This window comes from Phycodurus eques, chromosome 6 (genome assembly GCF_024500275.1).
Source record: "Phycodurus eques isolate BA_2022a chromosome 6, UOR_Pequ_1.1, whole genome shotgun sequence".
Lineage (NCBI taxonomy): Eukaryota > Metazoa > Chordata > Actinopteri > Syngnathiformes > Syngnathidae > Phycodurus > Phycodurus eques.
In genome coordinates this window covers 5494624-5522615 of record NC_084530.1, presented here as the reverse complement: position 1 = coordinate 5522615, position 27992 = coordinate 5494624, and the positions used below count along the sequence as shown (strand labels likewise).

The window sequence follows — 27992 nt, the reverse complement described above, 5'->3', positions numbered from 1 at the left end:
AATAGAGTCTTTCTCAAGGAGCCAATCATATTCGAGCAGTCCGTAACATAGTGGAGCGTTTGTATGATCTTTGTGTTCCTCCAAAATTGTGTAGTCACTCGGTGAAGCTAGTCGTTTCAAAAAGGCAAGCAAGGCTTAAAAGTGTAGCGTTGTACTTGTGACAGTTGGACTACAGCATCTTCACAATGGTACGAATACTCCAAATTATTCAACACCGGGGTTGAAACTTGAAACTAATTTTAAGTTTACTCGGGAGACACCGGCTAAGCTAATATTCGTACCTTTAGCATGGCCGGGAAACGTTGCCGAGGATGTAAAAGGATTTTGTTCTATTGTATTATGTACATCAATTTGAAAGGAGAACTGCCTTGTAACTATATCCGGAAGTGTTATTTTTATATATTATATACCTATATTGATTCGTGTCCCATATTGGTTCTGCATGAATTATTTGATTGTCTTTGTTTGTCCCTCACCCATGCAGTCTATTATGTCCTATAATGGAGGGGCCGTCATGGCCATGAGGGGCAAGAACTGTGTGGCCGTCGCATCCGACCGCAGATTTGGCATTCAGGCTCAATTGGTCACAACCGACTTCCAGAAGATCTTCCCCATGGGCGAGAGGCTGTACATCGGACTAGCCGGACTGGCCACTGATGTTCAGACAGTGTAAGTGTGTGTGTGTACCAATTTGAGGGAAGTTGTCACTGTCATAATTTCTGTTTTATAATGCATACAGATCCCAGAGGCTGAAATTCAGATTGAACCTTTATGAGCTGAAGGAGGGTCGCCAGATAAAACCCAAGACTTTTATGAGCATGGTGTCAAACCTACTGTACGAAAAGAGGTGTGTGCATTTTCCTGGGTTCACGTTAATCTCCAAAAAGCAGCATGCACATAAAATGGAACGTCACGGTTATTTTACTTTTTAGGTTCGGGCCCTACTACATCGAGCCTGTGATTGCGGGACTAGATCCAAAGACCTTCGAGCCATTCATCTGCTCCCTGGACTTAATCGGATGTCCCATGGTGACGGAGGACTTTGTTGTGAGCGGGACCTGCTCGGAGCAGATGTACGGCATGTGTGAATCTTTGTGGGAACCGGACATGGTGAGTTGTGTGTCAAAAGAGTTAAAAATGTGGACAGTGAACTCGGGTTGGGCGATATGGAAAACATATTCTATCACGATATGGGCCATTTTATATCACAATAACGATATATTCCGTTATATAGTACGTTTTCAGGTATTCTATGACAAATTGATTGATCATGTCAATAAAATTGGGGTTGTTTTCTTTGGTTACAAGTATTCATTTATCATGCTTACCTCTTCTAACTGGGCGCCACGGTGGACGACTGGTTAGAGTGTCAGCCTCACCGTTCTGAGGACCCGGGTTCAATCCCCGGCCCCGACTGTGTGGCGTTTGCATGTTGTCCCCGTGCCTGTGTGGGTTTTCTCCGGGCACTCCGGGTTTCCTCCCACATCCCAAAAACATGCATGAATTGGAGACTCTAAATTGCCCGTAGGTGTGAATGTGATTGCGAATGGTTGTTTGTTTGTATGTGCCCTGCGATTGGCTGGCAACCAGTTCAGGGTGTACCCCGCCTCCTGCCCGATGACAGCTGGGATAGGCTCCAGCACGCCCGCGACCCTAGTGAGGAGAAGCGGCTCAGAAAATGGATGGATGGACCTCTTCTAATGTATTTACTAAAATGAAAAGCCTACACAATGCAAATACAAAATTACTGGGAACAAGCTCAATGAATATTGGCAAATTTGAATGTCTTGGATTTCTTTGTAAATGATAATTAATTAGGATGAAGTATTACAAATAATTAATAACGTAATTGATTCCAGCAAATTTAAGTGCAACAGCAATCTTGTGCTGTTTGAAATCGCCACTGATTATTATTATTTTTTTTTGGTAAATATAGATAGTCAGTCTAGCTTTCTATTCAGGGGTCACTACTCCTGACTTTCTAGGTTATCTCCCATATGTAAGAAAATAAATATAACACCTTGAGGCTAATCAACTGACTCTCTATTTTTGAGACTGTACGCTCCCTGATGGCATACAAGTGCAAAAAGTACATTGCGCAAACTCGAAACCAAAACTATTGTCCATATATGAACTATCCAATTCAGTCGATCAGCAATGTTATTTGTTTGTTTGCAAAATAGAGTACTGAGTTTTAATGTTGACGTTTGAGATCTGATTCATCTGTTTTAATAGACATGCGTTTTTTGTTTGTTACCAGGGTTGAAAACGGGATTGGCAAAGGGGAATTTATCCATAGACAGATATTTTTGCTGACGGAATGTCAAAATCTCACATACTGGTACTTACTGCGTCCACCATTACAAGGTTGATGGAATTAAAATAACCAATAGTGAAGCCATAATTTAGTAACGATTATGATTGTGACTGTCGCACAGAAATGTTCTTGACAAATATGGAAATTCAGACATTTGTTCTGGAAGTGAACTTTTATAGGTTGGCACCTCTGCTAGTCTAAACACGGTGTTCTGATTAATAATTGGGTTTGTGGAATAAGAAATAAACAGATGAATTATTCAATTTGTATCCATCTCAGGGGGCTGCCATGTTTGTGAATATTGCCCTCTGCTGTCGGTGGCAGAAGTGGTGACCAAATTCACTACATAGCCAGTGTGGACAAAGGAATGTACAGTACTACACTAGAAAGTGGAAGTAGTCATATTTTATATATCATCGCTGTCGGGCGGAATCCCTCCACCTCCAAAATGATACTTTCAGGGGGGAAAAAATAAAAATACAGCTTGCTTGAGTTTCCAAGTACCGCTTTGCTGAAGATGGTATCATACCTTATATTGCTAGCATATACCGGTGAAATTATCACATTTTACTTAAGTGCTCAAAAAAATTATTCATTTACAAGAAATAATGTATCTATGTTCCACTATTTATGCCAAGTGACCGTACAGAACAAATAAATGCTCTTCTGTTAGATGGCTGGAGGTACATACAGTAATTACTGTGTATCGACCTTTTGTGAGATTATTCAATTGTAAAATATGTGCCATAAAGGTTGGAAATCACTGCTCTAGTCCAGCCATGTCGTCTAATCAGTCAGGTCAAGCCAACATTACAACATGACAGAAATATTGGGTGCTTACTTACTGTAATTGGATTACTTTATTATAACTAAACTTAACTTGTTACTGCACATACACCGAAACTTTAGAGCATGATTCGACATAATGCTGGCATGTCTGCGTACAACCATCAGTGCTAGCACTAGCTTGCTAAGCTACATAACGTTTTGTTGCACCTCATGAAACCGTCCTGGACAAAAATGCTGGTACCCTTAATATTTTGTTGCACGACCTTTTGTGGCAATCACTCACTTTTTGTAACTTTCAATGAGACTTGTGCATTTCTCAGCATTTTGGCCCACTCTTCATTGAGCAAACTGCTCCAGTTGTTTCAGCTCCCACAGATGTTCAATAGGATTTAAGAGCAGGGTTCACAGAAGGCCACTTCAGAATAGTCCAGTGTTTTGCTCTTAGCCATTCTTGGGTGTTTGTAACTCTGTGATTTGGGTTATTATCCTGTCGCAAGATCAATGACCTGTGACAGAGACCGAGCTTTCTGACACTGGGTGGCACATTTCTCTGCCTTTACAACCTTGAGATTTCATTGCGCGATGCGCAGATTCAAGACACCCTGTGCTAGATGTAGCAAAGCAGCCCCAGAGCCTCCTCCATTTTTCACAGTAGGGACAGTGTTCTTTTCTTGGCAATATTCATTTTTGAGTCTGTGAACATAGCGATGATGTGGCTTGCCAAAAAGTTAATTTTGTCTCATCTATCTGCAGTTTGGCAAATTCCACTCTCATGTCCCTATGATCAAATTATTATCAATCTGTTGTCGGGGTACCATCATTTTTCTTTTTTTAAAGAATTCTTTTGAACCACAATTCAAAAGTGAGGTCTGATTTTTTTATGGGTTAATTTTCATTAAATTTGTATGTATTATTTATGTCAGATTCAAGTTATTTCTGTGACCACTGTAGGTTTGGCATTCATCAACAATTTTGTCCACCTGTGTAGGTGATAATTACGCCACAGGCTTGCTTGCGAGCCAACTAAATATGTTCACTGGTATGGGGAAATCAAATCTGCTTCTGGCACTGATGTCACAGCCCAAGCAGGTTTTCAACCGCAATCTGGGCGAGTTAAAATATGTTAGAAACCATCAGAAAATAAACCTAAAATAAATACGGATGTCTCTCTTGTGGGGTATTCGTTCTGCAGACTTCATTTCGAAGTCCAGAACTATAAAATTAGTGTCAATGTTCACAGCATTAGAGAGTGTTTGTTAGCGCCTGTTGTCACTCTCGCTCGCACAGTTCCTCAAAATAAGAGTCAAAGCATGCTTGCTTCAAATTGCTTGGGACTGAAGTTAATCATGCTGGATCTCTTCCAGTAGGCCTCAGCGCTGCCAAGCATGTTCTTGCAACCGGTACTACACCGAAGGCGCACAAATCAAACTTTGGACAAAATACGGACTGTAAAAACGCATCAAATAAAAATCCACAATATCGTGGGGGCGCAACCAATGACCCACGATATAATTGGTATTCCCCGTATAGTATATGTTAATGTTTTTGTTTGATCACACAGGAGCCCGAGGACCTCTTTGAGACCATCTCGCAGGCCATGCTGAACGCAGTTGATCGAGACGCAGTGTCTGGCATGGGTGTCGTCGTACATGTCATGTAAGTACGGTGACAGTGTGTTGATAGGTTGGAGCCATAAGATTTGTGGTGATTAACAGGTTTTTCTTTTCTGACAGAGAGAAAGACAAGATCACCACAAGAACCTTGAAGGCTAGGATGGATTAGAACTGCACCTATCTCAAATGTTGATACTGAAACTGTTTTCCCCTCCTTTATATTGTTTAATAAATAAACATGTTTACACAGTCTGACATTGTCAGTGTCTCAAGGAAAATAAATGCGGCATTTACAGATACATCCCAATCAACTAGAATATTGTGGAAACCCTAATTTCAGTGGTTCAATTGAAAATGGTTAATTATATACAGTTCCTGACAAGTCTTGTCGCTTGTCCAAGTTGTAGAAACAACAAATAAAAACTCGACTTGTAGTTGATCACTTGGAATCAGAAATGGCTTTGTCTAGAAGTTGTCTTTGTGGAGTGGCAAAGAACGCAGTCTTCCAGGACTCGCAGAATTCATCAAGAATCTTTGGTTTCGTCTCCCAAGCCTGCTGCTTCATCTTACCGCATACGTGTCCAAAAATGTTTTATGTTTGGTGACTGGGCTGGCCAATTCTGGAGCTCTCTCAGATGCCACTGTACTGGATGTAATCCCAAACGATGATTCCCCCCCCACCCACCAAACGTGACTATTTTCTGCGTGAATCTTGGGTCCGTATGTGTTCCAACAGGTCTTTGGCAGTATTTGTGGTGACTGGGATTTCAGTTCGATAGATGACTCCTCAGAAAAAAACTATCTTTTGTCAGATTTCCACTGTCCATCTTTCTGCAGGCTGTGGGACTTGGCAAATATGAGACAGTTGTTTTTTGGTTGTCTTCTCCTCTCCACTTGACATTTGGATACATGAAAGATGTCTTCAGAGTCTTGATGATCAGGACTTTGTTCTGTTGTTGAATCTTTGGCATGTTGTGAGGGGTCACGTTGCACTTCACTTGAAGGGCTGGTGCGCTTGGGTTCTTTTTGTACACACCTGGGGAATGTGCTGATTACAGTAGTTGACCCAGGTGAAACGCTATTCTGTGATTGTTCTGGAAAAAGCAGACATGGGCTTTACCAAGGTGAGACCATCAGGACACATTTTGATTGTTTCATTTTACACCCAGTTATTAATGTAAATGCACTTGACATTCAAATAAACCATTTACTGTAAAAATTCAGAGTTTTATGCCACTTTAAATTACGATGTCCTAATGCCACAAGACTCCTGTCAATGACTAGATAAGCGGAATTTCATTGTTTTATTGTTTATAATTTTGATGATTATAGCTATCTACAACAGCAACCCAAAATTCACCATCTCAATAAATTTGCATATCACGTAAAAAAAAATATATTTTTAACAAATGAAGTAGGAATTGGCCTGTCTTTATTGCAGATGCACACGATACTCATCTTCATCTTCTGTATCGCTTATCCTCACAAGGGTCGCGGGCCTGCTAGAGCCTATCCCAACTGACTGCGGGCGAGAGGCCGGGTACACCCTGAATTGGTCACCAGCCAATCGTAGGCCTACATATAAACAAACAACCATTCGCGCTCACGTTCGCACCTACGGGCAATTTAGTCTTCAGTTAACCTACCATGCATGTTTTTTTGGGATGTGGGAGGAAACCGGAAAAGCACATGATACTAGTTTCTTTTTGAATTGAGTTACTGAGAAAAAAAAAAAAAAAAAAAAAAACGATTTCTGACGGCGCTATAGCGCCCCCAAGCCCCAGTGTGGCGCCGTCCCTGGATGGTGTTATTAAGAGGTGGATTAGGTCACTGAAGGACCTGGGGCCTCATGCACAAAAACGTGGCACACGTTCTTTTTCACGGCAAAGTTCAGCTGTATCAAGAGTGAAATGAACGCGGAAATGTGCGGTGCCTCATGCCAACTGCATGGCTGGCGTGCGCACTTCTCTGCAGCTTTTGGTGCTTTGGCGACACTTAAAAGAGGTGATGATGGGAAACCGTTATCATAAATGCGCACATCAGCGACACATGAACAATTAGCACTGATGAACAATTAACGCCCGGCAACATTTGATTTCAACAATGTAATTGAGGCAAGGACTCAGAATTCATTTGTTAACCAGTGTATTTAATGAACCACTGATATTTGTGAGGACGCCTATTAATTGATCAAGGCGGCTACTCCTCAGAATCAGAATCATCTTTATTTGCCAAGTATGTCCAAAACACACAAGGAATTTGTCTCCGCTAGTTGGAGCCGCTCTAGTACGACAACAGACAGTCAATTTACAGAACACTTTAGAGACAGAAAGACATTGACAAAAAACAATTGTGCAAAAAGATGCAGAGTCCACTAGCACTTAGAGCAGTTCGAATGACTAATATTGCAATAGTCCGGTGCAATGACCATTGTGCAATGCGGTTTAAAGTGACGAGTAGTGCGATAGTCTGGGAGTGAGTGCACGAGTAATACATAATTGGCCCCACAGAAACGTGACAACAAACTCATGTGCGCTCATTTCCACGTTGACTGGAATGTACGAAGGAAATGTGCTCGGATTCATGCATCTGGATATTTTTGTGCGTGCGACGTTTTCTGGATTTGAGCGAACGCCTTGTTTTAGTAGGAAAGTCTTTGTACATGAGGCCCCAGGTCCCAAACTCACCGCCCGCCCCTGCTATGATGTAAGAATTTATTTTGCCCATGGGTTCCTCCCACTGTACACATGCAACATTCCGACCATTCAGGCTCATAAAGAAATAATCGGACGCAAGATAAAACTCCCTTTAATATGCAATGAATCATTTTCAAGTAACCTTTTCTTTTCTAATATCTGTCGGTAACAAAACAATACTGTATACAAACACAAAATTGCTACATCAATGTAAACAAGATATATAAAAAAAAAAAAAAAAAGATTTTTATTGTGATAGAACATGTATTTGCTGCTGAATTCCCCTTTTTTTCAATGAATCTTTGACCAACCTTCACCAAGCTTATGTTTAATATTACAAAATATAAAAAACAAAACAAAACACTATGGCAACCTAACATTCCAACACCAGTTTTTTTTTCCTGTTTCCATTGTAACACTCAGATGTTAAATTCAGTGGTTTGATGTTAAAAACTTGCTAGTGGATTCTCATGTGCACATCAGCCATGCATTTGTTTAAAAACTCCATTCAATTACTTATTGTAATACATCATCAATATGAAAATTTATGTCCGGTTTTCCCAAATTGTCAGCAGTAGGTTTGTTTTTCTATTGTTGATACTAACAGAGAAGACTTGTAAAGAGTACATCATGCAATCTGACTGTGTTTGTGTACATGTAAGCGTGTAATGCAAATCAAAGGAATTACAACATGAATAGAAAGTGAGAAGACGGTGCTAAAGAGACTGCTGAAGCGGACACACGAGTTCAAGGCATCAGTGAGACAGTTCCTGTGCTGGCAAGAGGAGTGCTAAGGTAGCCGATTCGGACTGGGAAACAGAGGCGCAACAATTCAAATTCAAATTCATCCAAACTAAGGATTTTCTTTGTTTGTTTGTGTTGGGGGTTTTGTAACAGCCTCAAAACATGACCTAACCATGGAACCATTGAAGAGGGTGAGGACGAGGACGAGAGAGACTGTCCTACGCAGGGGAGTCGGGTGGACTAATTTGTGTGTACACTTGTGTGACTGACTGGCTGGGCAGGCAGAGTGGAGAAGAGTCTATGACAAGATATTGGACATGAACTCATAGAAGCGCTTGGAGTACTGCTCTGGGTTCACCGTGGAGATCTCAGCCCCCGCCTGGGAAACAGAAGCCACAGAATGAGAATGATGACCAAATGCACCGAAAGCAAACTTAAGGCCATGCGGTTTGGGAATTTAGGAAGAAGCCGGAGTACCCGGTGAAAAGCCGCACAAGGTCGGAGAGAACGTGCGACTTCCTCACGAGGAAGGCCTGCGTCAAGGTTTGAATCCAGCGGGCAGACGTGCTAACCAATATACACCGTGCGCCCATTATTACGACTTGTTATTAAATAGAATTCTAACTCATATACAGTGTTTAGAGTCTGTATTTGTGAAAACATGGTCAGATGACAAATAAAGGCCGACCTGGTGTTCTCCGCAGATGACTAAATGAACAGGGTGTTCAGCTAGTTGAAAACACTACATCGAACTAGTGTCACAGGCATCCTTACGTCCATTTGTCGGGGCAGAAATGCAACAAGCGCCTACATCCTCGGGGGTGACGTTGCCGCCGCATCACTTCCGCTCAGCTAATGCTCAGATCCATTGAATGGGCGGGAGAGCGAGCAATGTGATGCGACGGAGAAAGTGCAACGTTTCTGCTTGTCCTTTCCTTCTCCGGCAATAAAGTACATCATAACTCAACTCTAATCAAAGGCATTACAATTGTTACTATTTACATTGCACTGGCATAAAATAAAAGCGGCCCCCAAACCGTTTCGCGCCACTGGCCGTTTTCACATGACATGTTTCGAAGGCGCTTCACAGAAAGAGAAACAAATGATCCAAATCAAAATGTTCCTCGATTTCGGCATCCAAAAATCACACATTCGTTGGATTTTGACGCGATTGACAGGTATATTGATGTGATGAACTACCGTTATTCTTGTTTCCCGTGAAGTTTGATGTTAATCTGACGATTAGTTTGTCCTCGGCGTGGTTAGGAATGAGCGAGACAAAGTTAGCCGGACGTTTGATATTCGTCGAACATTCAGCTCTCACATGCTCTTACTCGTGAAGGACAATTTCGGAAACACCGGAGGGGGGGCACACACATCCCAGGCACGAGAATTAATAACCTAAATTCATTAAATTATGTTTTGTACATGATATAGAGTGCAAATGAGAAAAAGAAGGTTTTTTTGGGTTTTTTTAGTAGGAAAAGCAGGGTTTGCCTGATGAGAATGCAATTTTAGCCTGCAATTGAGTTTTTGTCCGAGGCCTAATTAGTTGCCGACCCCAGTTTTATTGCATTGAAGGATACCTACGCACGACTGCCTTTGTCTCTCATCTTGTTCTCTTGGTTAGTTATTGCATGCCCCCACCAACCCCCATCTACAAATGACTGTTGTAATGTGACTTGTGTTCAAATATCTAGACTGTCTCACTATTGTTCTGCTGTGGTCCTCACACCTAGTCCCCTTATCCACTCTTCCCTCTGCCTGTCCCCTAAAACCCTTTTCTGTCCGGCTGCATTTTCAATAAACATCAGAATCATTAATAAATAAATAAATTAATTAATAAGCACGCAGAGGGAGCATTTCAGACTCCGCTGTTGCACAGCTAAACTGTTCCAGCGCAAAGGCATACAGATTCACCATTCTGCAAGGCCATGCAACTGAACAGGACAGGTTTAAAATAATAATAATAATAATAATAAATAAATAAAAACAACAACAACAAAAACAATGTTGCTAGCTAGCCTGGCTAATCACAGGCACCATGTCGTGCCACGCTGTCGTTTTGTATGCATTATCAGACGTAATAATCTAGCGACTAGAGACGCTAGCTAGCTAGCCTGGCTAATAACTGTTCAGGGCTGTGAGGCAGACAGAGTGGAGCTTTTTCTTTCTGTACTGTATGATCATGTGTGTTTTGGTTTTTTTATGGGTGGGGGGCAATTCTAGTTTCATAATCTTGGCCGGCTGTCAATTTACTTAGGCGGCCCGCTAAGTAAATCCTGTGTAGGGGAAATACTGTGTCTGTATGCGCGCCCGTCTGAAAACTGATAACGCTAGCTAGCACCAAACGCGCTCTCGTAACGGTAACAAGACAAGCTACCGCAGCGTCTGCTTACACAATGACAAAGGCAACCCATAGTCTATGAATAACCTCTTTATTGTCAAAATGAACGCTGAACGTGTCAAAGGAACAATCCAACTGCCATCTCTCCTCCCGTCTTGCCGGCTGAGCCAACAGTGAGCAGAGCTTGAGCAGAGACGTGCACGCACTGTCCCACTCCCAACTCACTGACACCTTTAGGAACAGTCAGAACTCGTATAACTTGCGACAACAGCCCACATAACACAACTGAAGTTTCGCTAAGATACATTGTTGAAAACCATTGCCTGGTCCTTTTGTTTTATTTTATACAATTAGCAAGTAGAAATCCCACAGTGTTATTGTTATTAGAGCAGTACAAATTCTGATTGTACCTTGAACATACCTGAATGCGATTGGATGTGGGTGTCGGGGGTGGGTTGTTAAGGACATTGGAGGCCTATTGGAGGAGACGGGTAGGTAGAGATTGAGGTAGCCTCTGTACAGCGATTTTTCTTTTTCACATTGGTGCACACAGCGAGTTGAGGAAAATATTAATTACCAACTGAAAACGTTGCTCGCACAAGTCCTATCAGTGCAAATGTTAGTGTAGAGCCCCGCAAGGTTTGATTTAATTTTTCCTCCACCCCGTTAATGTTTACGTTATGTTCAATAAAAATATGAAAGAATACATTTTGTTGTGTGGTAATAGTTCAAGCAGACTCCGTTTATTCTTGGGATTTTGACGCAGATCAGACCATATTTTATTACTAATTTATGCAAAAATAGTGAGGATACGCGGGACAGAAAATGGATGGATGGAAACTCCAAAGGGTTCACATCATTTTCCTCCTGCTGCAGTTAGCTCAGCGCCACTTGCTCCCACACTCATGCTCGCTCGCTCTCTCCGTGCACACAGCAAAGCACATTGTGCTAAGTCCACTATACAAGATAGTATTACCGTTTTAAATTTGTACTAAGTATTTGAAATATGGTATCACGGTTTATCGGAAACTGTAACCATTTTATTCCCAGTCACCACTCGATCATTTGAAGGCCATTGTGGCCGGTGGTGCAAATCAGCGTTGGACATTTAAGTAAAGGGCCAAATGCTAGTATACGTCAGCTGGCGTAACCACTACATGGTTACAGGTTTAAATCAATCAATCATGCCCGTCACAAAGTCAATTACAAAGTTATGTCACTCACCCCGTGTTTCACAGTTTTGGCAGCATGTGCAGCTTTTTTCTTCGCATCATAATGTGTGAGGATGTCGATGATCGCCATGAAGTACACCTCCTTTTTGACAGCACCTAGCACAAGGCAAGGCAGCTTTATTTACATCGCCCATTTCATACACCAAGTAACTCAATATGCTTTACATACAGTCATTAAAAGTAACAGCATTTAAAAAAGTACTACAGACACTTAAAAACAAACTACAGAAAACTATTACCTCATTTTATTTGTGGTTTAACTGAAGGACGTTGGTTCATCCAGTGATTTGTTTCACACAGTGACACAACACTTCAATTGAATTGTAATAATTTGGGGACAGTGCGAGATAGAACTGCGTGTTCATTTGCATAGCTACCGATAGTCAAAGTTCTGAAGCATTTGACCCAAGGGTAGCATATACAGGCTGAATAAAAGGGGCCCAACAACTGACCCTTGAAGAACCCCAAACGTCATAGATATTCGATTAGATTCAAATTTTCACATTTTCCAATGGTCAAATGCCAATAACTCCTTTCCTCCAAGTAGGAGCTGAACCATTTAACCTACCTGTTCAACCTACCCAAGGTTCCAACCTTTTCAACAATACATACATACAATCTCCTGTATCCAATAAGACTAGAACTGATATCTCTCAGTCAAGTGTTCAACCTTATATAATTTAGAAATTTAACAAGAGCTGATTTTGTACTGTGACATGGTCAGAAACCTGACAAATTTGTCCTTAAGTTCAAGAATTTGCAGAGTTGATTAAAAAACACTTTCTTGGCTTTGAACGGGAAGTTTGAGATGGGTTTATAGTTTGCTAACATGTAAACGCTCAGCATTCTCTTTTTTTGAAGTGGCTTAATCGCAGCTACTTTTAGTGGTTTGGGAAACTCACCGGGCTCAAATGAGCAATTCATTACTTGCTGCAAATCAGTTCGCTGCAACTTCACAATAGTTTTGGGAAAGTCAGCTGGTATTGAGTCCAAGAAGGCGAGTTGATGGTTTCAGCTGCTGAACAGTTTCGTTTACAGTTTTTTGATCAACTATCAAATTCTGACATGGTAATTGAGTTTTTCCTGGGAGGTTTGAGGTGTTGCGTCACTTTGTCATTTTGCTGATTTGTGCTGATATTTGATCTGACAAGAAGTAACTGATAGGTTGGTTCTACTTTCATAATGATGAATTAGCCCAGTGGGTAAACAAAAAATGAAATGCATGTTTACAGTACATCAACAAATGTGAATTAAGAGTAAATGACGTGCATGAGCAAAAAGGAGAACAGCACAGAGATCTTAAAGACTTTTAAAGACTCACTGTCATGGCTCTTGATTGCGTAAACATCAACAGAGGGGTCAAAGTCCCCGGGCCCAAAGAATCCACAGTTAAGAGGGTTTCCTGGGCTGTCAGGTGGTGTGCCAAAGGAACCAGTGAGCACGCCTCCACACATCCCGTCATTCTCATACTCTTCCTCATCTGCACCAGCCTCCACATCCATCTCCTCCTGTTCTGCTCGGTCCACGTCGTGGATCCCCACTAGAAGACTGTAATCCATGATCTTGAGAGTGGCCAAGAACTGAAACACAACATTCCACTTTGTACAGCTGTAGTTCAGTCACGTTTCATAGATACACTGAGAACTAAAGCTCTCCTTCCTTCAATGTTTCACAAACTCTTGCTTCACACAGAGGAAACTGTTAAAGTCAGATACACTTCAACCAAAGTATTACCTCAACATCATGTTTTAGCTTCTCCAAAAAGTACTTCTTGTTGTCGTCTCCTATTTGCAGCTTTTGGCCTTCATTCAGGAAGTCGTTATCTTTCAAAGTGGGGAGCTCTTTCGCCTAAGGAGAGTGGACAACAACAGGGCATTCAGAGTGTTCCTTAACAACTGGCTTAGACAAACATCAGTGAATTCTAGTTTGTCCGCACACAACACATCCCTGATTAAAATAAGCTGCCCTCTAAAATAGATCGACAGTAAACTAATTTATTCCATTTATTTTTATCTCGCTGATAATAATAAAATGTACCTTTTCCTTGTCGCTCGCTTCCCTTGCGACTGTGGAACCCTAAAAGAAGAATTATCGGTATAAATAGAAATGACAGAAACAGATGATACACAAGACGCAAGATGGATGGGTTCATATCAGACTTTCTCCAAAGGATATTTGGCAGGTGAAAAGGCATACCTGCCATGAAATCAATTCTTAGCTGGGAGTGGGCCACAATGTTCACAACTACTGGCAGTGGAGCAAATGATAAAACGAGGAAAAAGATTGACAGGGAAAAATACACTACTGCGCAGAAGTCTTTGTCCGTCATTTGGTTTCTTGCTTTAGGAATGTTTTATTGACCATAAACAGATTAGAATGTCAAACAAGACTGTGAAGACGTCAGCATTGTATATTAGTGATGGACATAATTCATTAATTCTTAGATGAATTGATTATTTTATTAATTATTTAAAACCACCATAATGACAACAGTGTTTTTTGAGGCATAAATTACTGAAAATATAATATGTTGTTACAAATTGTTATGTACAACAGTGCATACTGTTGCTGAACTCACAAAAATCTGCCATATCGGCTGTCAAGCCTGACAGAAATATAAGGTACGAACCCGTCTGAAATTAATTTACCTCTCTCATTCATTGAACTTGTAATTCCATGTATAGTTTCTGGCTGTATTTCATTTGAAAATACAAGAACTGCCTCCCAGAGTTGCGGTTTGGAGGATACCGCCATCCACCCTCGTACTGTAGATCTTTTAAGGATGCTCCATACTTTTGCAACAGGGTCAAGGTAAGGTAATGAGTGGTCTCTCGGGTGGACTCCTGGGCCCGATCCCGCCTCTCGATTGATTGGGTGGGGTCCTCAGGCACAGCAATTACAGGACTCTTCTGTCAGTCATTGTGCATGCGAAACGGTGTCAATTCACTCGGATGTGTCCGCAGGCACACAACCCTGGGACTCTTTCACCGGGTGTGGGGCCACTCACTTATTGCGACAAACAACTCATGAATATGTGAATTGCTTGGGTATCCCCTCCCTCACACACGTCCTATAGACTTTTATCATTTACATAGTCACTCCCACCACCCTTCAGTTGTACAGCCGGGTTCACGACCCTTGTCCTGCATGCTTCTTCTCCTGTCCTATCTTGTCCTGTCTTTCCCTCACAGGGTGTAGCACTACTGCCCCATACAACACTCCTATCTAATGTGTCATTGTTCTAGATATATAAGGATATACTTTTCTCATCTTGTTTACAGTTAGTGCTGTCTTTTGTCTTTTTTTCTCACTCCCCTCTAGAAACTTTGTTCTGTTCGACTGATCGACTCTGATTCTCAATACATATCCATTATAATACTAAGGGGGAGAGTCCGCGCACGAGTGGCCACCCATGAGTTTTTCTCCCTTTATACACATAGAAGCTGAAGCATTATTTGTATTTTTTGCAGCATGAAATGGTACATTGTTTTGCATGACAGTTACTTTAGTGCAGAAGGAATGGTTCTTTTTTTTTTTTAAAAAGCCCTGGCAGGAAATGGTCAGAAACTCCACAGAGGTCATTTTAACACCCTTGGGCAAGGCATGTCATTCGTCATTATTCCAGCCCAAAACATCACACTGTCACCTCCTTGCTGATGTCGCAGCATTGTTGCGGAATGGTGAGCATCCGCCAACCATCCGCAACTTCTTCCATCTGGACCATCTAAAGTAGCATGACATATATCAGTGAATAAAACTATTTGAAAATGTGTCTTCATGTATATCTGAGCGTACTGCAAACATTTCTCCTTGTGAGATCAGTTACGGATGGCCGAAATACACATTTTTGCATGACTGCAAGCCTTTGACAGATCTTTATTTTAACTTAATAATGTGAAAAAGCTCCTTAAGCAAGGCTCAAAATGCATCTTTTTCATTCGGGAGCAGTTTTGCTTATCATTTTTTTCATTTGAGGCGCAACTTTCAAAGTTTGAGGAACAACAACGCACATGGAACCAAAGCAAGGGTTTTATTGTTTAATAAAACGACAATATAACGACAATATAACGACCGAGTTGAATGTAGGGCTTCACCTAGAGAATATTTCAGTACTCGATAATCCTACTAAAAATTCTATCGAATAATCTAGTATTAGGAGCAACTATTTTTGCCTGGTTAAAGAGCAATGATGAATACAAAAGAAAATAAGACCTTTCACTTAATAATGTACAACTATTATTTTTTTTTCTATCAAGTTTGCATTTTTGAAATTCACATCATGCATAAAAGATGAGGCATTAACAGCCTTTGTGCATCTATCATTTGTGCAGCTAGCATTTTAGCATTTTGTTACATTCAAAAATTAGGTTCAAGGCTGTGCATTTATGAGCTTAGACCAGCTGACTAGGTGCAAGAAATATTCTTTGTACTCCTACAAATTTTGGAAGTGTTCAATTTGTTCAAACTAAAATGAAGAAACCTCGAGCGAAAACAAATATTTCCTTCACTTGACTGGATTAAAACCCTCCTCTGTTTGGGTACATGACCCATTTTGCTCTTCTAACTCTGGCCACATTTGCCACGTTTTTCGCCTACTTGACTCAAAGTTGTGCCACTTACAGATCACCAGATGGTAGTATACTGGCCATATGTGACACAGTGACTGCATTTAAGCGTTATGGTTGCTATGGTAGCATTATACTGTACTTGTCGCCTTAGTAATAAACAAGCCCCACATTTGACGGTACTCATCATTAACACAGACCCTCCACATGGCTAATGTTATGTTAGTAAGGTAGACTAATGTTATTCTCACTGATTTGCGCTTGTTACTTGTTACTTTCATCTTCTTCTCTCGGGTCTCACGATTCTTCGGTGGAGGGAAACGTCCATGTTACAACGAACGGGTGCTCCCAAGCTTTCGCCATTTTCTCTCTTTTTTTCTCTTCTCAATTTGGCGCCTTCAACCGAATAGCTTCACTTCGGCGTCCTACTTCCCACACATCGGTGACGTAAGCGTGTTGTGTCACATACGCCCCTGCATGCATCAGACTCCGCGACCGTCTCTGCGGTAAAACTGTGATTCACAGTGTTTTGAAGCGCAACATGCAAATTTGAACTCGCAAACTGCGATGCAAGATGGCTTAATTCGAGCCTTGTTAAATAACAGTCCCTTGATTAGGCTCACGCGGAAAACTAATTATCAAACGTGTTTTATATCTGTGATCTAAACAGACAGTGTTTGCAGAGCGGCAAAGAACGAATACGTTAGCTTATCCTACACATCGTAATGCTAAACTTGAAAACTCAATAAGAAGGCCTCAATGACGAATCAGCTTGGGCGACCAGTAATTGTTACCGTGATGTGGAAGAGGGACGTAACTGATATGTATCTACACTATCTATTTGTCTGTCCTCATGGGCGCACGTTGTGCTGCGTTGGCAGGTTTGTGAGCCACACATAGCATATACTTGCTACTATATGCGGCTGACCCATCACTGTGCGCACTGCTGCTGGATTAGCTTGTGTTAGAAATCAGAGACGTAACAGGCAGACACACGAGCCAAAATACCTTCAGGTCGTATTTGCGATGGACAGTGAGGCGATGGCTGAATACATTCCGGGTCACTACCATGTACGTCTCCACCCCGTCCACAGTTAGCCTGTACATACCCAGAAATTGAGGGAGCAGCGTGTTGCCGTGACACTCCACTATAAACTGTGGATAATGAAGAGTGGAGAGGAAAGATAGAGACACAAAGAGTGGCAGTGAGAAACCAAGGATGTTGTTAAAGATACAGAATAAAGTTATTCTTCTCCCCAGTGCTGCATTATTTAAAGGCATGTTCAGAAGTTAAGAAATGTAATGGTAATGGTTTCTCCTTGACCGCATTCAAACATGGAGTTGGAGGAAATGGGAGTCAACAAAATTTAACTGCAAGCATTCTACCTGGTGGTATTTTTTTAGGATGTTGTGCATCTCAGCGATGTCCTCACTGGACACAGTTTTGATAACAAATCGATGGTCGTAGCTGGAGAGGAAGCGACTGCCAAAGCGACCCTGAGAGTCGCTGTTGAGGGGAGCACTCCGCGTAAGAGAGTTCTGCGAGAGAGAACAACAGGATTCCTTAAAAACCTCTCTGATATACGCAGGAGCTCATCCAATTACAATACTACTAGTTGTCACTATGAGCTTACCTGGTAGTCTTGGTCATCGATGCAAAACCTCTCCCGCAGGTTTCGGAACACCATGGGACAATATTCTTTGAACTTAAAGCGACTAGGAAGGTTTTCTCTGACAAGGGAGAGTCACACAGTCAAGCAATGTTATGCTTGCTCGTTTTGTCTGACTCTTGCACAATGTTAAGATTCTTTTTACAAATGCATTTGTTCCTTTTGGGTGGGAATATCACAGCATCCTTTTGCTAACATCCCATGCAAAAGGACATACAACACTTTCATGACACTTCCGTCACAGCGGAAGGGGACAAGTACATTCACTGTACACCTTTTACATACACACATTGTATAAAATTGACTTTTTAATTGGTTATGTGGGTGTATAAGTGGTTGGGTGCCCCCCCCCCCCGGCTTAAGCGTGAAATTTTACAACCCAATAACTATTCTGTTAGCTCTCTATTTCTGAACAATGTTTTTTTGAACAATGTGTCTATGAGCGAGTAGTTCTAAATTTCACTGGTTTGTGACCTGACAGCACAAGGAATTTACATAAAAACTGCCCCTGTATCCACTTTTTCCACACTGACATAGAAGCTAGGCTGTGAAAAAAAAATCTTCGTCTTTTACGCCATGACCAGACAACATAGACCCCCATTCACTAATAAATGGCTAGAAATGTTCTTACTCTGGGCACAAGTTGAGCCTCTACGCAAAATCTCCATCGGATTCATGACACGGGCGTACCGGCCAATTTTCTTCTGACAACTGTGCGTATGTTAGTGAATCAGAGCTCATTCCGAATGATGGGCTTGTGCCCGCTGAGCAGCAATCTGCATAAACCGCACCCCAAATTCCATATAATAGGGCATCCATTTGATGCATCTGGGCAAAAAAAACAAAAGGTTTCAAGTTGCGAAAGATAGCCCCAAAACTTTCATAACTTTCTTAAACTTTATCCTATTTTCAAAAGGTTGGTATCATCAGAAAGCTTGCTAAACACAGAAACTGACACCATACAATTCACTGCAATTGACGGCTGTTGAATTCAAACATCCATGTTAACATGGAGGGAGGACTGGCAGTGAATGAGATAAGTAGTGATACACCAAATTTTCAGCTGAAAATGGCTCAAAAGTGCATTTTTGGTTTCAGACCGAAACACTTTCATCACCAAAAATACAAAATAAAAAAATAAAAACGATCGAAACAGTATGCTGTCAGTAAAGTGAAAACCGCGACCAGCATTGTATAAAAAAAAAATAAATACATTTTTAAAAAAAACAACGCGTCCATTCACATTGAACAGCTACCAACTTGCTACAGCTAACGCAGCTAAATACGATGCCAAGCTGCTGAGGCGAACGTTCGCTTCGCATCCGGTGTCAACACAGCATAAGTCACGAATGGCAGCGAATAAGCTACACTTTCGACAAGTATTGTTATCACGAAGGGAGAACGAGGAGTAATTAACAGGAAAAAGATGAAGAAGACAGGCTAATTACCAAGTTATCGTGACATGTCGTCGCAAAACATCGAAATAAGTGATTGGGTGATACAGTACTCGTCCCATAGGTCTGGCTCGAACAACGTTATAGCAGGCAGTAACCAAATTTAAAGAGCAAAATAACAGGCAACTGAATAAATGTCTAGAGACAAAATACTGTAATACACAATAACGCTAGGCAGCCACATGGAACCGGAAATTAATTTGTACGTCACCCCAGACGTCACTTGAGAAAGGGAGTCTATAAATATTTATAAGATAACCTTTATTAGTCCCACAATGGAGGAACTTGCATAGTTTCAGCAGCAATACTGGATACAGGAAATATAAAAATAGCATCAAAGAAAAGACGTTTGGCTGCAAATCTGTCCGCCATTACAAGGTTGATGCAATGAATCCGTTAAAATAAAAAATATTAAAGCCATAATTTGACGATTACGATTATAGAGTAATGATTGTTTGTGCAAATGAACAGTATGTAGAATTAATTGTATCCTATTACATAATATACAGCAATAACAGTGTAAGTAATATTCTTGACATCATTTTTTAAATATGGAAATCCAGGCAAACTGTTCTGAAAGTGAATTTCTATAGGTTGACAGCTCTGCAGTCATACCAATAAATGCCTATTTTAGTAATAATACTCGTTAAAATTCCTTTCGGTTTTCAGCCTTGGGTTCCTCGTTTTCGTTTAAATATTTTCATTTTGGTGCATCACTACTAGTAATGATGTTAATGTTTTATTAATTCCAAAGTTAAATTGGAGAAGGTGGCACTCAAAACATGCATAGAAAGCAAAAAGTTTTTTTCTTAAAGTGAGAGGACTTCTCTGTGGAAGCCAAAATTCTTTATTGTTGGTAGGGGAACAAATACTTATTTCACTCAAGAAAATGCACATACATTTTTTTTAAATGTGATTTTCTTGATGTTCTCTTAGATATTTAGTGACAGAAAATATATGAGCTTATGTATTTTCTGTATGCCGGTCAGAGTCGTCACAAGCAACCACGTCAAGTGGCGGGTCTAATAATATGTGTGATCACTTTACATAACATTTTGTACAATCACATACAAATATAACAATAATTTTGATCATCATAGGGATTTGAAAGAATAATTGACTTGCCTTTAATGTTTCTGACGGTCGTTTGTCAACTGTAAATTTCGGGAAATGTGGTTTGATATTTTTAGCATGTATTTGGTTGATACGAAAACATTGAAGCCTTGGACAAAATACGAAATGTGATAACGCATGTACTCACGCAACCTGCAGCTCGTTGAGTGACCACTGCCAACAGCCTACCAGCGGCCAATACACACATACAGGACATACTCGCACTTGAATGGAACCAGGGTAAAAGTGATAAGTCTCCATTTCACGGTTATTTAGGACGAGGGCTGCAACGAATACTCAAATGTTTTGAGTACTTTGAAAACAAAACAAATGCTCAGTTTTTTTCTGCCTCTGGGATCCGCTTATTTATAACTCATATTCTGCCAGCCTTCCCAGTTTGATTGTGTTTGATACTGTATCAGTAATTATGCGTGTACGTCTGGGCGGGCGGAGGTGAGGAGTGTGACGTATGCATAAGGAAAAGTCAATCTGGGATAAGATGCTGTTGGCGTGAGCTGTGGCCAACAGCAGCTCATAAGATGTTCTTGTGTTGCTGCGACTTTAATAAAGTGACTGAAAGTGCACTGGCGACTCCTTTCCTCCTTGACCACTTCTGAGGGCATTACAATATTATTGGTATATACAGTAGCTGCCTGGAATGTCAGAAAAGAGTTCATTGTCAAGCTGAGACATCTCACAGTGCTTAACAAGCACCCTGAATTTAGGGAAGAAAACAGTTGATTCTTTAAAAAAAGAAAAATGATTGGTCATTCATTTTTAAGCGAGTTTGTCTTGTGGATTCATAATTGCTCTTTAACGAAGCAAAAATATAATTGATCCGAAGACTCCATTAGTCAATTAAAATAAAAAATAAATAAATAAAAAGTAGGATACTCGAATATTAAAATATTTGAAAGCTGCAGCCCTATTTAGGACATTTCATCAACACATTAGAAAACTCCCAGTTTCAGTTAGAGATACAGTTTTTATAAACGACTGTAGTTTCTATACAAAGTACATTTCGGGTGCTTGATTTTTTTTTCCGAAAGCTGACCATTTGTACGCATGTTCGGAGGTTATAAATTTCCAAATTCAAGTACGAACATATTGCTGAATCAGAGAAAACAGAGCTGTCTTGAGTTTTGTTGGATAAACAGATTAGCATTACTTTCTGATTAGCTGAATATACTTAATGTTGGTGGGTACTTGTTTTTGGCGAAGTTTACGCTGCATGCACCACATACACGCATCCACATACTCATTGATAAATTGAATTCAGGCTTGGTGATGAAGTCACAAACCCAATGCGGTCTTTGTGGGTGCTCGTGTGTGGATCGCAGTTCACATTCACTTTTTAGACTCTGGGCTTAACACGCAGCTACCCTTAGCTTTGCCTCGAGTCATTCTGGTAAGGAAAACACGACTCCCCGTTTGGCATAGCAGTGTATGTGGCAGCATGACCATTAGCTCACATGCATGGGGCAGGGAGGCTCTCTCAAAACAAGATAATTCTTGATCCCTGGGATATTTTGACAAAAGCATTTCCCAGGCATGTGAGTGAACTTTTAAATTGTAGAGAAGAAAAAAAATAGATCATCATCTCCTGTCTCCTTTAATTGCATTGTATAACTGTGAAGGTTTTCATGAGATTGTACATGTGTATGATGGTGTTTCCTAACAATAAAATTGAGGATTACAAAAGACCAAAAAAAATCTAAGCGGAACAGAAAACCTTAAATGACACTGGTCAGTATGCGTCACTCGGACAATGTCGTGCAGAACCAGTGAAACAGTATTAAAGTGTTTGAGAAAACAAACAGCAAGAATCATATTACGACATTTTTTCAAATGTGCCTTCATGGCCAATGAGAGCACAGGAACATCAATGTACCTACTTGTTAAATAGGTGGTTGTCCACTTTGATCTTACTGTAGGCTTTAAAATCATCTGGCATCAGCATTACGGGTACAGGCACATTACTTAACTCGTTAATCTGAGGGCGGAAAAGAGCAATGTGTCAGACAAGGGAAGAGAGAATACATATTCAATATTAAGAATAACATGGAAATGAAAGAAACATAAAAATTACCGCGTTACAAGATAAGTGCGACCTAATCACCGAGTTGCATGCGTTGACCAATAGCAATCATTAACTTAAGAGCGAGCTGCTGTTAACAACACCGATATTGTACACAAACACCGACTTGAGAAAAATCTTGTTCAGTCGTTCCATGAATTCAGCTCAAAGAATTTTCACATAATACAACCATGATCTTTCCATACACATGTACAGTTGTGCTCACCATTATTGGCGCGCCTTCATTTTTTGCATAACCTGTATAATATCTTCAGAAATACATGGAAATGTACCAAACTTTTCATTATGATCTTTGTATTGGAGGTCCAAAGTAATTTAAGAAAGATTTTTTTTTCCAACTTAGATGATGTAATTTTAAAGAAAAAAGTAGCACGTGCACAGCGATATTGGCAACACTCCTCAATATTTGGTTGCACACCCTTTGGCAGTGACAGCCTCCAAACGTTTCTTGTATCCATCTATAAGCTTTTTGCACTTCTCATGTGGGATTTTCTCCTCAGCACCCCCCAAAGATTTTCAATTAGATTGAGATCAGGACTGATTGCTGACCATTTTAAAACTGTCCATTTTTTCCTTTTCAACCATTCCATGGATCCATGATCTTCGCCTAAAAACAAGTTTTGTTACACTGGGTAAGCCATTTCGTTCTGAAATCTCTTGATAATTTTCTTATTACATGATACTTGTGATACAGTCAAGGCCTCCAGTACCAGATTAGGGAAAGCAGCCCCAGAGCATTATGGATCCTCCACCATACTTGACTGTTGGCAGGGTGTTCTTTTCCTTAAAGGCTTCATTGTGCTATCTGTAAACATACTGTTTGTGTGCATTGCCCAAAAAGTTATATTTTTGTTTCATTTGCCCATAAAATATTATCATTTGCTCTTTTGTATCAAACAAGTTCTCTGGGAGCGTTCGCGAAAAGTCATTGTTACCGAATTCTGGCGCATGCGCATTAACATTGGTTGGTAGAAGTCCCATTGACTTCCATATAATATTGGTTAAGAAATCTAATTTTGTGGCTTTTTAATCACAGAAAACGCAGTATATTTTCAAAACAGCGCACGTGGGTTGCACTCGAGTATAAAGACAAACTGCGCGCCGGATAGCCGCAGTGACATCAGCGCGGTCACCGCCGGCAAGAGTATAAAGAAGCCTTAATATGCAAATACACGTCACATATGGACACGGTTCGCCGCCTGAACATTTTCCAATCAACAATTGCATGATTAGCACTTATATGCATTGAGACTTGTAGACTTTCATTAAATCTTTTGTGTAGGCCGAAATTAAAAGTTGCACGACAGGCGCGGATATGAACCGGTAAACCTCCGATTGCAGGGCTCACGCCACACCGCCCAAAAGGGGTCAAAAGGCCAAATTAGAACCTCTTTTCTATAATACTGAAAAAAAAGTATGGCAGAGCAAGCTTACAGTTTACACAAACACTACCCAGGGGACAATAACCTTTTTTTCCATCCAAAGTACATTTGAGTACATGTTTTTGTATTTCCATTATTAAAAGTAATAAAGGAAAACAGAGGACAAGCGGTACAGAAAATGGATGGATGGATGGATAACTGTCACCATAAAGTGACCCCAAAGATAGGGCTGTAGTTTGTTGGCTGATCAACAGAGAATTGTCCCTTTTGTGCAACAATGGGAATGGAACAGAAAGAACACAAATTGTGCAGTTTATGAGCCTTCTCATAGCAGATTTTTAACGTACATGTTCTGCAAATCCAGCAGCATCTTGGTGGCCTAACTGGTTAGCACATCTGCTTAACTGTTCTGATGTTCATGATTCAAAACTTGGCTCCAGCCTTCCTGTATCAAATTTGCAAGTTTTGACGAGGAGTGCTTGCCTGAGTTTTCTCCGGGGACTCCAGTGTCATCCATCCATCCATTTTTAACACCGCTTATCCTGATTAGGATCGCGGGGCGCTGGAGCCTATCCCAGCTGACGAAAGGCGGACTACACCCTTAACTGGTCGGCAGTCAGTCGCAGGGCACATATAGACACGGACAACCATTTGCACTCACATTCACGCAGTCACTTAGTGGGAACTGAACCCGGTATCATCCCACATTCCCAAAACATGCATGTTACGTTGATTGAAGATTGTAAATTGTCCATAGGTATGAACACGAGTGGGAATGGTTGTTTGTCTACATGTGCCCTGCGATTGGCTGGCGACCAGTCCAGGGTGTCCCGCCTGTCATTCAACAAACAAAGCCTGTTTTCGTGGAATTACAGAACATATGCGGCAAAAAGAAAGAACAAAAAATGCTACGTCATCCATTTCTGGTTCAAATCCGGCCTCCCCTGTCTGGAGTTCGCATGTTCTCCCCGTGCCTGCGTGGGTTTTCTCCGGGTACTGTAGTTTCCTCCAACATTACAAAAACATCTAAACTGCCCGTGAGTGCAAATGGTTGTTTGTTTATATGTGCCCTGCGATTGGCTAGCGACCAGTTCAGGGTGTAACCTGCCTCTCACCCAGAGTCAGCTGGGATAGGCTCCAGCATGCACCACCACCCTAGTGAGGATAAGCGGTACGGAAAATAGATGGATAAAACGGTAAAATGAACTGTACAACTATGTGGAAACATTGTTTTCAAAACACTTGCTGAAGCAGAGGAGGACTACAAATGGAAGAGGGCTGCACCATTTGAAAGCAAATCATATTCACGTGTGACTTTCTGAAACAATAATGCAACTGGCTGGCTGTAGCGTATAATAAAATGCAAACAACCCTGTTTTTGCCCCATTAGATTAAAAAACTGTTCTCAAGAGTTTCCTGAAAATGTACTGACATTATCCAGAAGCTTAGCTTAACACCAACAACACTGTCTCTCAGCTTCAGGCATTAAAATGCATTCAACTACTGATGAGAGGAGTAAAGCTCGTCTGTCTGATAGCTTCCTGCCTACACCACAGATCAGTAATGCCCATGAGCTGCACCCACACACCCACTGCCAAAGTTCATCCACTGAATATCAGCGATGCAGTAAAAACTAACTGATACACATTGCTTGCAATCAACAGGCAGACCTGCACGGACTCCTGTCATTGTTTAAAATAAGAATTGCATATCAGAAAAGCTGCAACCTTTGGTATTGATATTTAGCAATTCATAGGCTCAGCCAAAAGTGAATGTGATGCATGTTCACCGGGCACATATGGAACACCTGTACAATCTTTCAAGATAAAACAAGTGCTACATCTATGAACTTGGCCTTTTTAAAGAACAAGGCTGGATAGTGGTAGATTTCTACTACTTCCTATAGCGGCTAATAATGTACTGTATATAAAGAGGAACAAGGCAGCCTTTATAAAATTGCTTTGCAGTTAACTATAGGGTAGAGCCCTGTTGTTAAAATTAAACAGAGGTCGATAATGTAACAAACAAATCCGTCAAGTAGCAATAATTTACAAAACAAAGAGGTTGACAGCTGCCAACAAAGTTTAGTGGATTAGCATTCAAATTTAGATTTCTTCCTTGGCCCATGCTGAAAACAAATGGGTTTTTTTGGGGGGTTTTTTCCTAACTTATTTCGCCACATGAAAGGGGCATCCATGCATCCATCTTCGACAGCGCGAGTTGTCATTAGGGTCGCAGCTGAGCTGGACTTGTCGCCCATCGTTTGCTTAGCACATACATACAGACAAACACACTGTCATTCACACTAATTGAAAAGGTCTTCAAGTAACCTAACGTGCATGTTTTTGGAATGGGGAAGGAAGCCGGAAGTAAAAACCCACGCAAGCATGGGAGAACACGCAAACTCCATACAGGAAGGCCAAAACCTCAGAACTGTTAGACGAACGTGCTTTACCAATTTCTCACTGTGTTATTATGAATGGGAAACATTTTAAATACAACTCTGACCACAGGGAAGGTACATGCGCAAAAATGAATGGGGGGGGGGGGGGGGGGGGGGGGGTAATAAAAATAAAAATGAAATCTCTATTTTTGGAAAGAGCTGGAATAATTGATGCAACTTGCATGATCTATGAAGCATGTATAGGTGCACCACCAGAGTGTCTTACTAAAAACAGACTTCAATAGCAACGCAAGTGAAAACGAGAAACCTGCTGCTCCAGCTGCCGGTCACTCCCCTCGCACCATGCCTGCGCATTCGACGCCAGCTCTCTTGTCCATAAACACACATGCCAAAAGTTATGACGTGCTTAAGAGTACAAATTTGCAACCGAATGACGACGACCTCGTTAATGTTGTATGTTCGTCTGAACGGTGGTTCCACAAAGACACACGCATGCGACACTGAAGCCAAACTGCACTGCAACGGGTTGACGACTGAAAATCGAAACACTCCGAAAGCACACACCCATCACACCAGAACGAAAATAGCCATAAAGTAGAGGAATTACGCTCACGTCAACCTGGTTTAGACATCCTACAGGCGGCTAACAAACGAGCTAAATCAACCCGGCCACATAAACACAACTATTTGGGAGTCAATATTAACATATTTTTAAATAATAATAATAATAATAATAATAAAAGTTACCGTGTGATTCACACCCCACATTAAAACGCTGAGGATGGGTTCGCTTGCTCGGAACAATTTGACTTTCTGCCCGATAAAATGCTTCTTTTTCGTCTTGGTTTTGCTAGCGCTGACAGGCGCTGCGCTGGTGCAGTTGGATGACATGTCGCGGGCTGGGAATTCAGGGCACGCGCCACGGGCATTCACGGAGCCTCGAAATCACCCCGCAAAAAAATAAAATTAAGAAAAATTTAAAATAAAAAAAATATAAAATCTGAAAATTTCACAACTTGGAAAAATTATAGGTGCATTGTGCTCGTCGTTCAACTCGAAGCGAGTCTCTGTCTTGGATAGCCGTCAGGGGTAGTGGAGCATTTTGCGCCGTCACCACCCTTCCTCCTCCCGAGCAGGCCGCGGGTCCACACGGCAGCTAGCCGGCCATCAGGCTACAGCGCGCTTTGCTTCTTAAAAACAACCCGGCACGGCGAACATTAGTCCGACAGCTCTTCTAGCCCCGCTCCAGTATTTATAGCCCAAAGCCGACGTGACTCGGGTTCACTTGAAATCCGGTAATCTCATTCTGATGCGCTCAAATTGTTGTCAGTCATCACCAACCGAGGATTGCGTTCGGTATCTCCTCAAGATGGCGTCCTACTGCGCTTCAGTCAACAGCGCCTCCAGCAGGAGGCCAGGGGAACTACTGGGACTCCCACTTCATCTTGTCCCTAGCACCAGATGAGGGCAGGCGGTGTTCCTCATTCCTTCCTCACATTTCTTTCATTCGTTTTGACATTTTATACAAAACATCATCTTAATTCAACAGAAAAATGTATTGTGTAGTT

The 27992-nt window shown here is 41.2% G+C and overlaps 2 protein-coding genes across 5 annotated transcripts; one reads left to right on the top strand and one right to left on the bottom strand.

The window, feature by feature from the left end:
* The first annotated feature begins 35 nt into the window (after positions 1 to 35).
* On the top strand, positions 36 to 4971 carry psmb3 (proteasome 20S subunit beta 3). The gene is made up of 6 exons (XM_061680474.1): positions 36 to 188; positions 485 to 669; positions 740 to 847; positions 933 to 1110; positions 4668 to 4762; positions 4840 to 4971. Exons 1-6 carry the CDS (start codon positions 186 to 188, stop codon positions 4886 to 4888), a joined length of 618 nt encoding a protein of 205 aa, XP_061536458.1. The 5' UTR covers positions 36 to 185; the 3' UTR covers positions 4889 to 4971.
* LOC133404516 (phosphatidylinositol 5-phosphate 4-kinase type-2 beta) lies at positions 4889 to 27794 on the bottom strand. 4 transcript variants are annotated; one of them, XM_061680470.1, is made up of 11 exons: positions 27172 to 27794; positions 22436 to 22533; positions 17938 to 18034; positions 17690 to 17842; positions 17312 to 17458; positions 13776 to 13814; positions 13473 to 13586; positions 13060 to 13318; positions 11731 to 11834; positions 10928 to 10981; positions 7512 to 8538 (listed from the first exon to the last, which is right to left on the bottom strand). In XM_061680470.1, exons 1-11 carry the CDS (start codon positions 27313 to 27315, stop codon positions 8458 to 8460), a joined length of 1290 nt encoding a protein of 429 aa, XP_061536454.1. In that variant the 5' UTR covers positions 27316 to 27794; the 3' UTR covers positions 7512 to 8457. The 4 variants fall into 4 exon arrangements, with proteins under 4 accessions (XP_061536456.1, XP_061536454.1, XP_061536455.1 ...); XM_061680469.1 differs by lacking the exon at positions 7512 to 8538 and adding an exon at positions 8559 to 10737; XM_061680472.1 differs by lacking the exons at positions 7512 to 8538; positions 10928 to 10981 and adding an exon at positions 4889 to 5813.
* Positions 27795 to 27992: the final 198 nt, after the last annotated feature.

What these genes read in the sequence shown, in the direction of transcription:
- LOC133404516 (XM_061680469.1), bottom strand. Translation starts at nt 27,315, where the DNA reads ATGTCATCCAACTGCACCAGCGCAGCGCCTGTCAGCGCTAGCAAAACC. An exon ending in GACAACCACCTATTTAACAA is followed by an intron (nt 18,035 to 22,435) that starts GTAGGTACATTG and finishes CTCCCTTGTCAG; the next exon opens with AGAAAACCTTCCTAGTCGCT. An exon ending in CCACATCCAATCGCATTCAG is followed by an intron (nt 10,738 to 10,927) that starts GTATGTTCAAGG and finishes CTGTTCCTAAAG; the next exon opens with GTGTCAGTGAGTTGGGAGTG.
- psmb3 (XM_061680474.1), top strand. An exon ending in AACCTACTGTACGAAAAGAG is followed by an intron (nt 848 to 932) that starts GTGTGTGCATTT and finishes TTTACTTTTTAG; the next exon opens with GTTCGGGCCCTACTACATCG. An exon ending in CTTTGTGGGAACCGGACATG is followed by an intron (nt 1,111 to 4,667) that starts GTGAGTTGTGTG and finishes TTGATCACACAG; the next exon opens with GAGCCCGAGGACCTCTTTGA.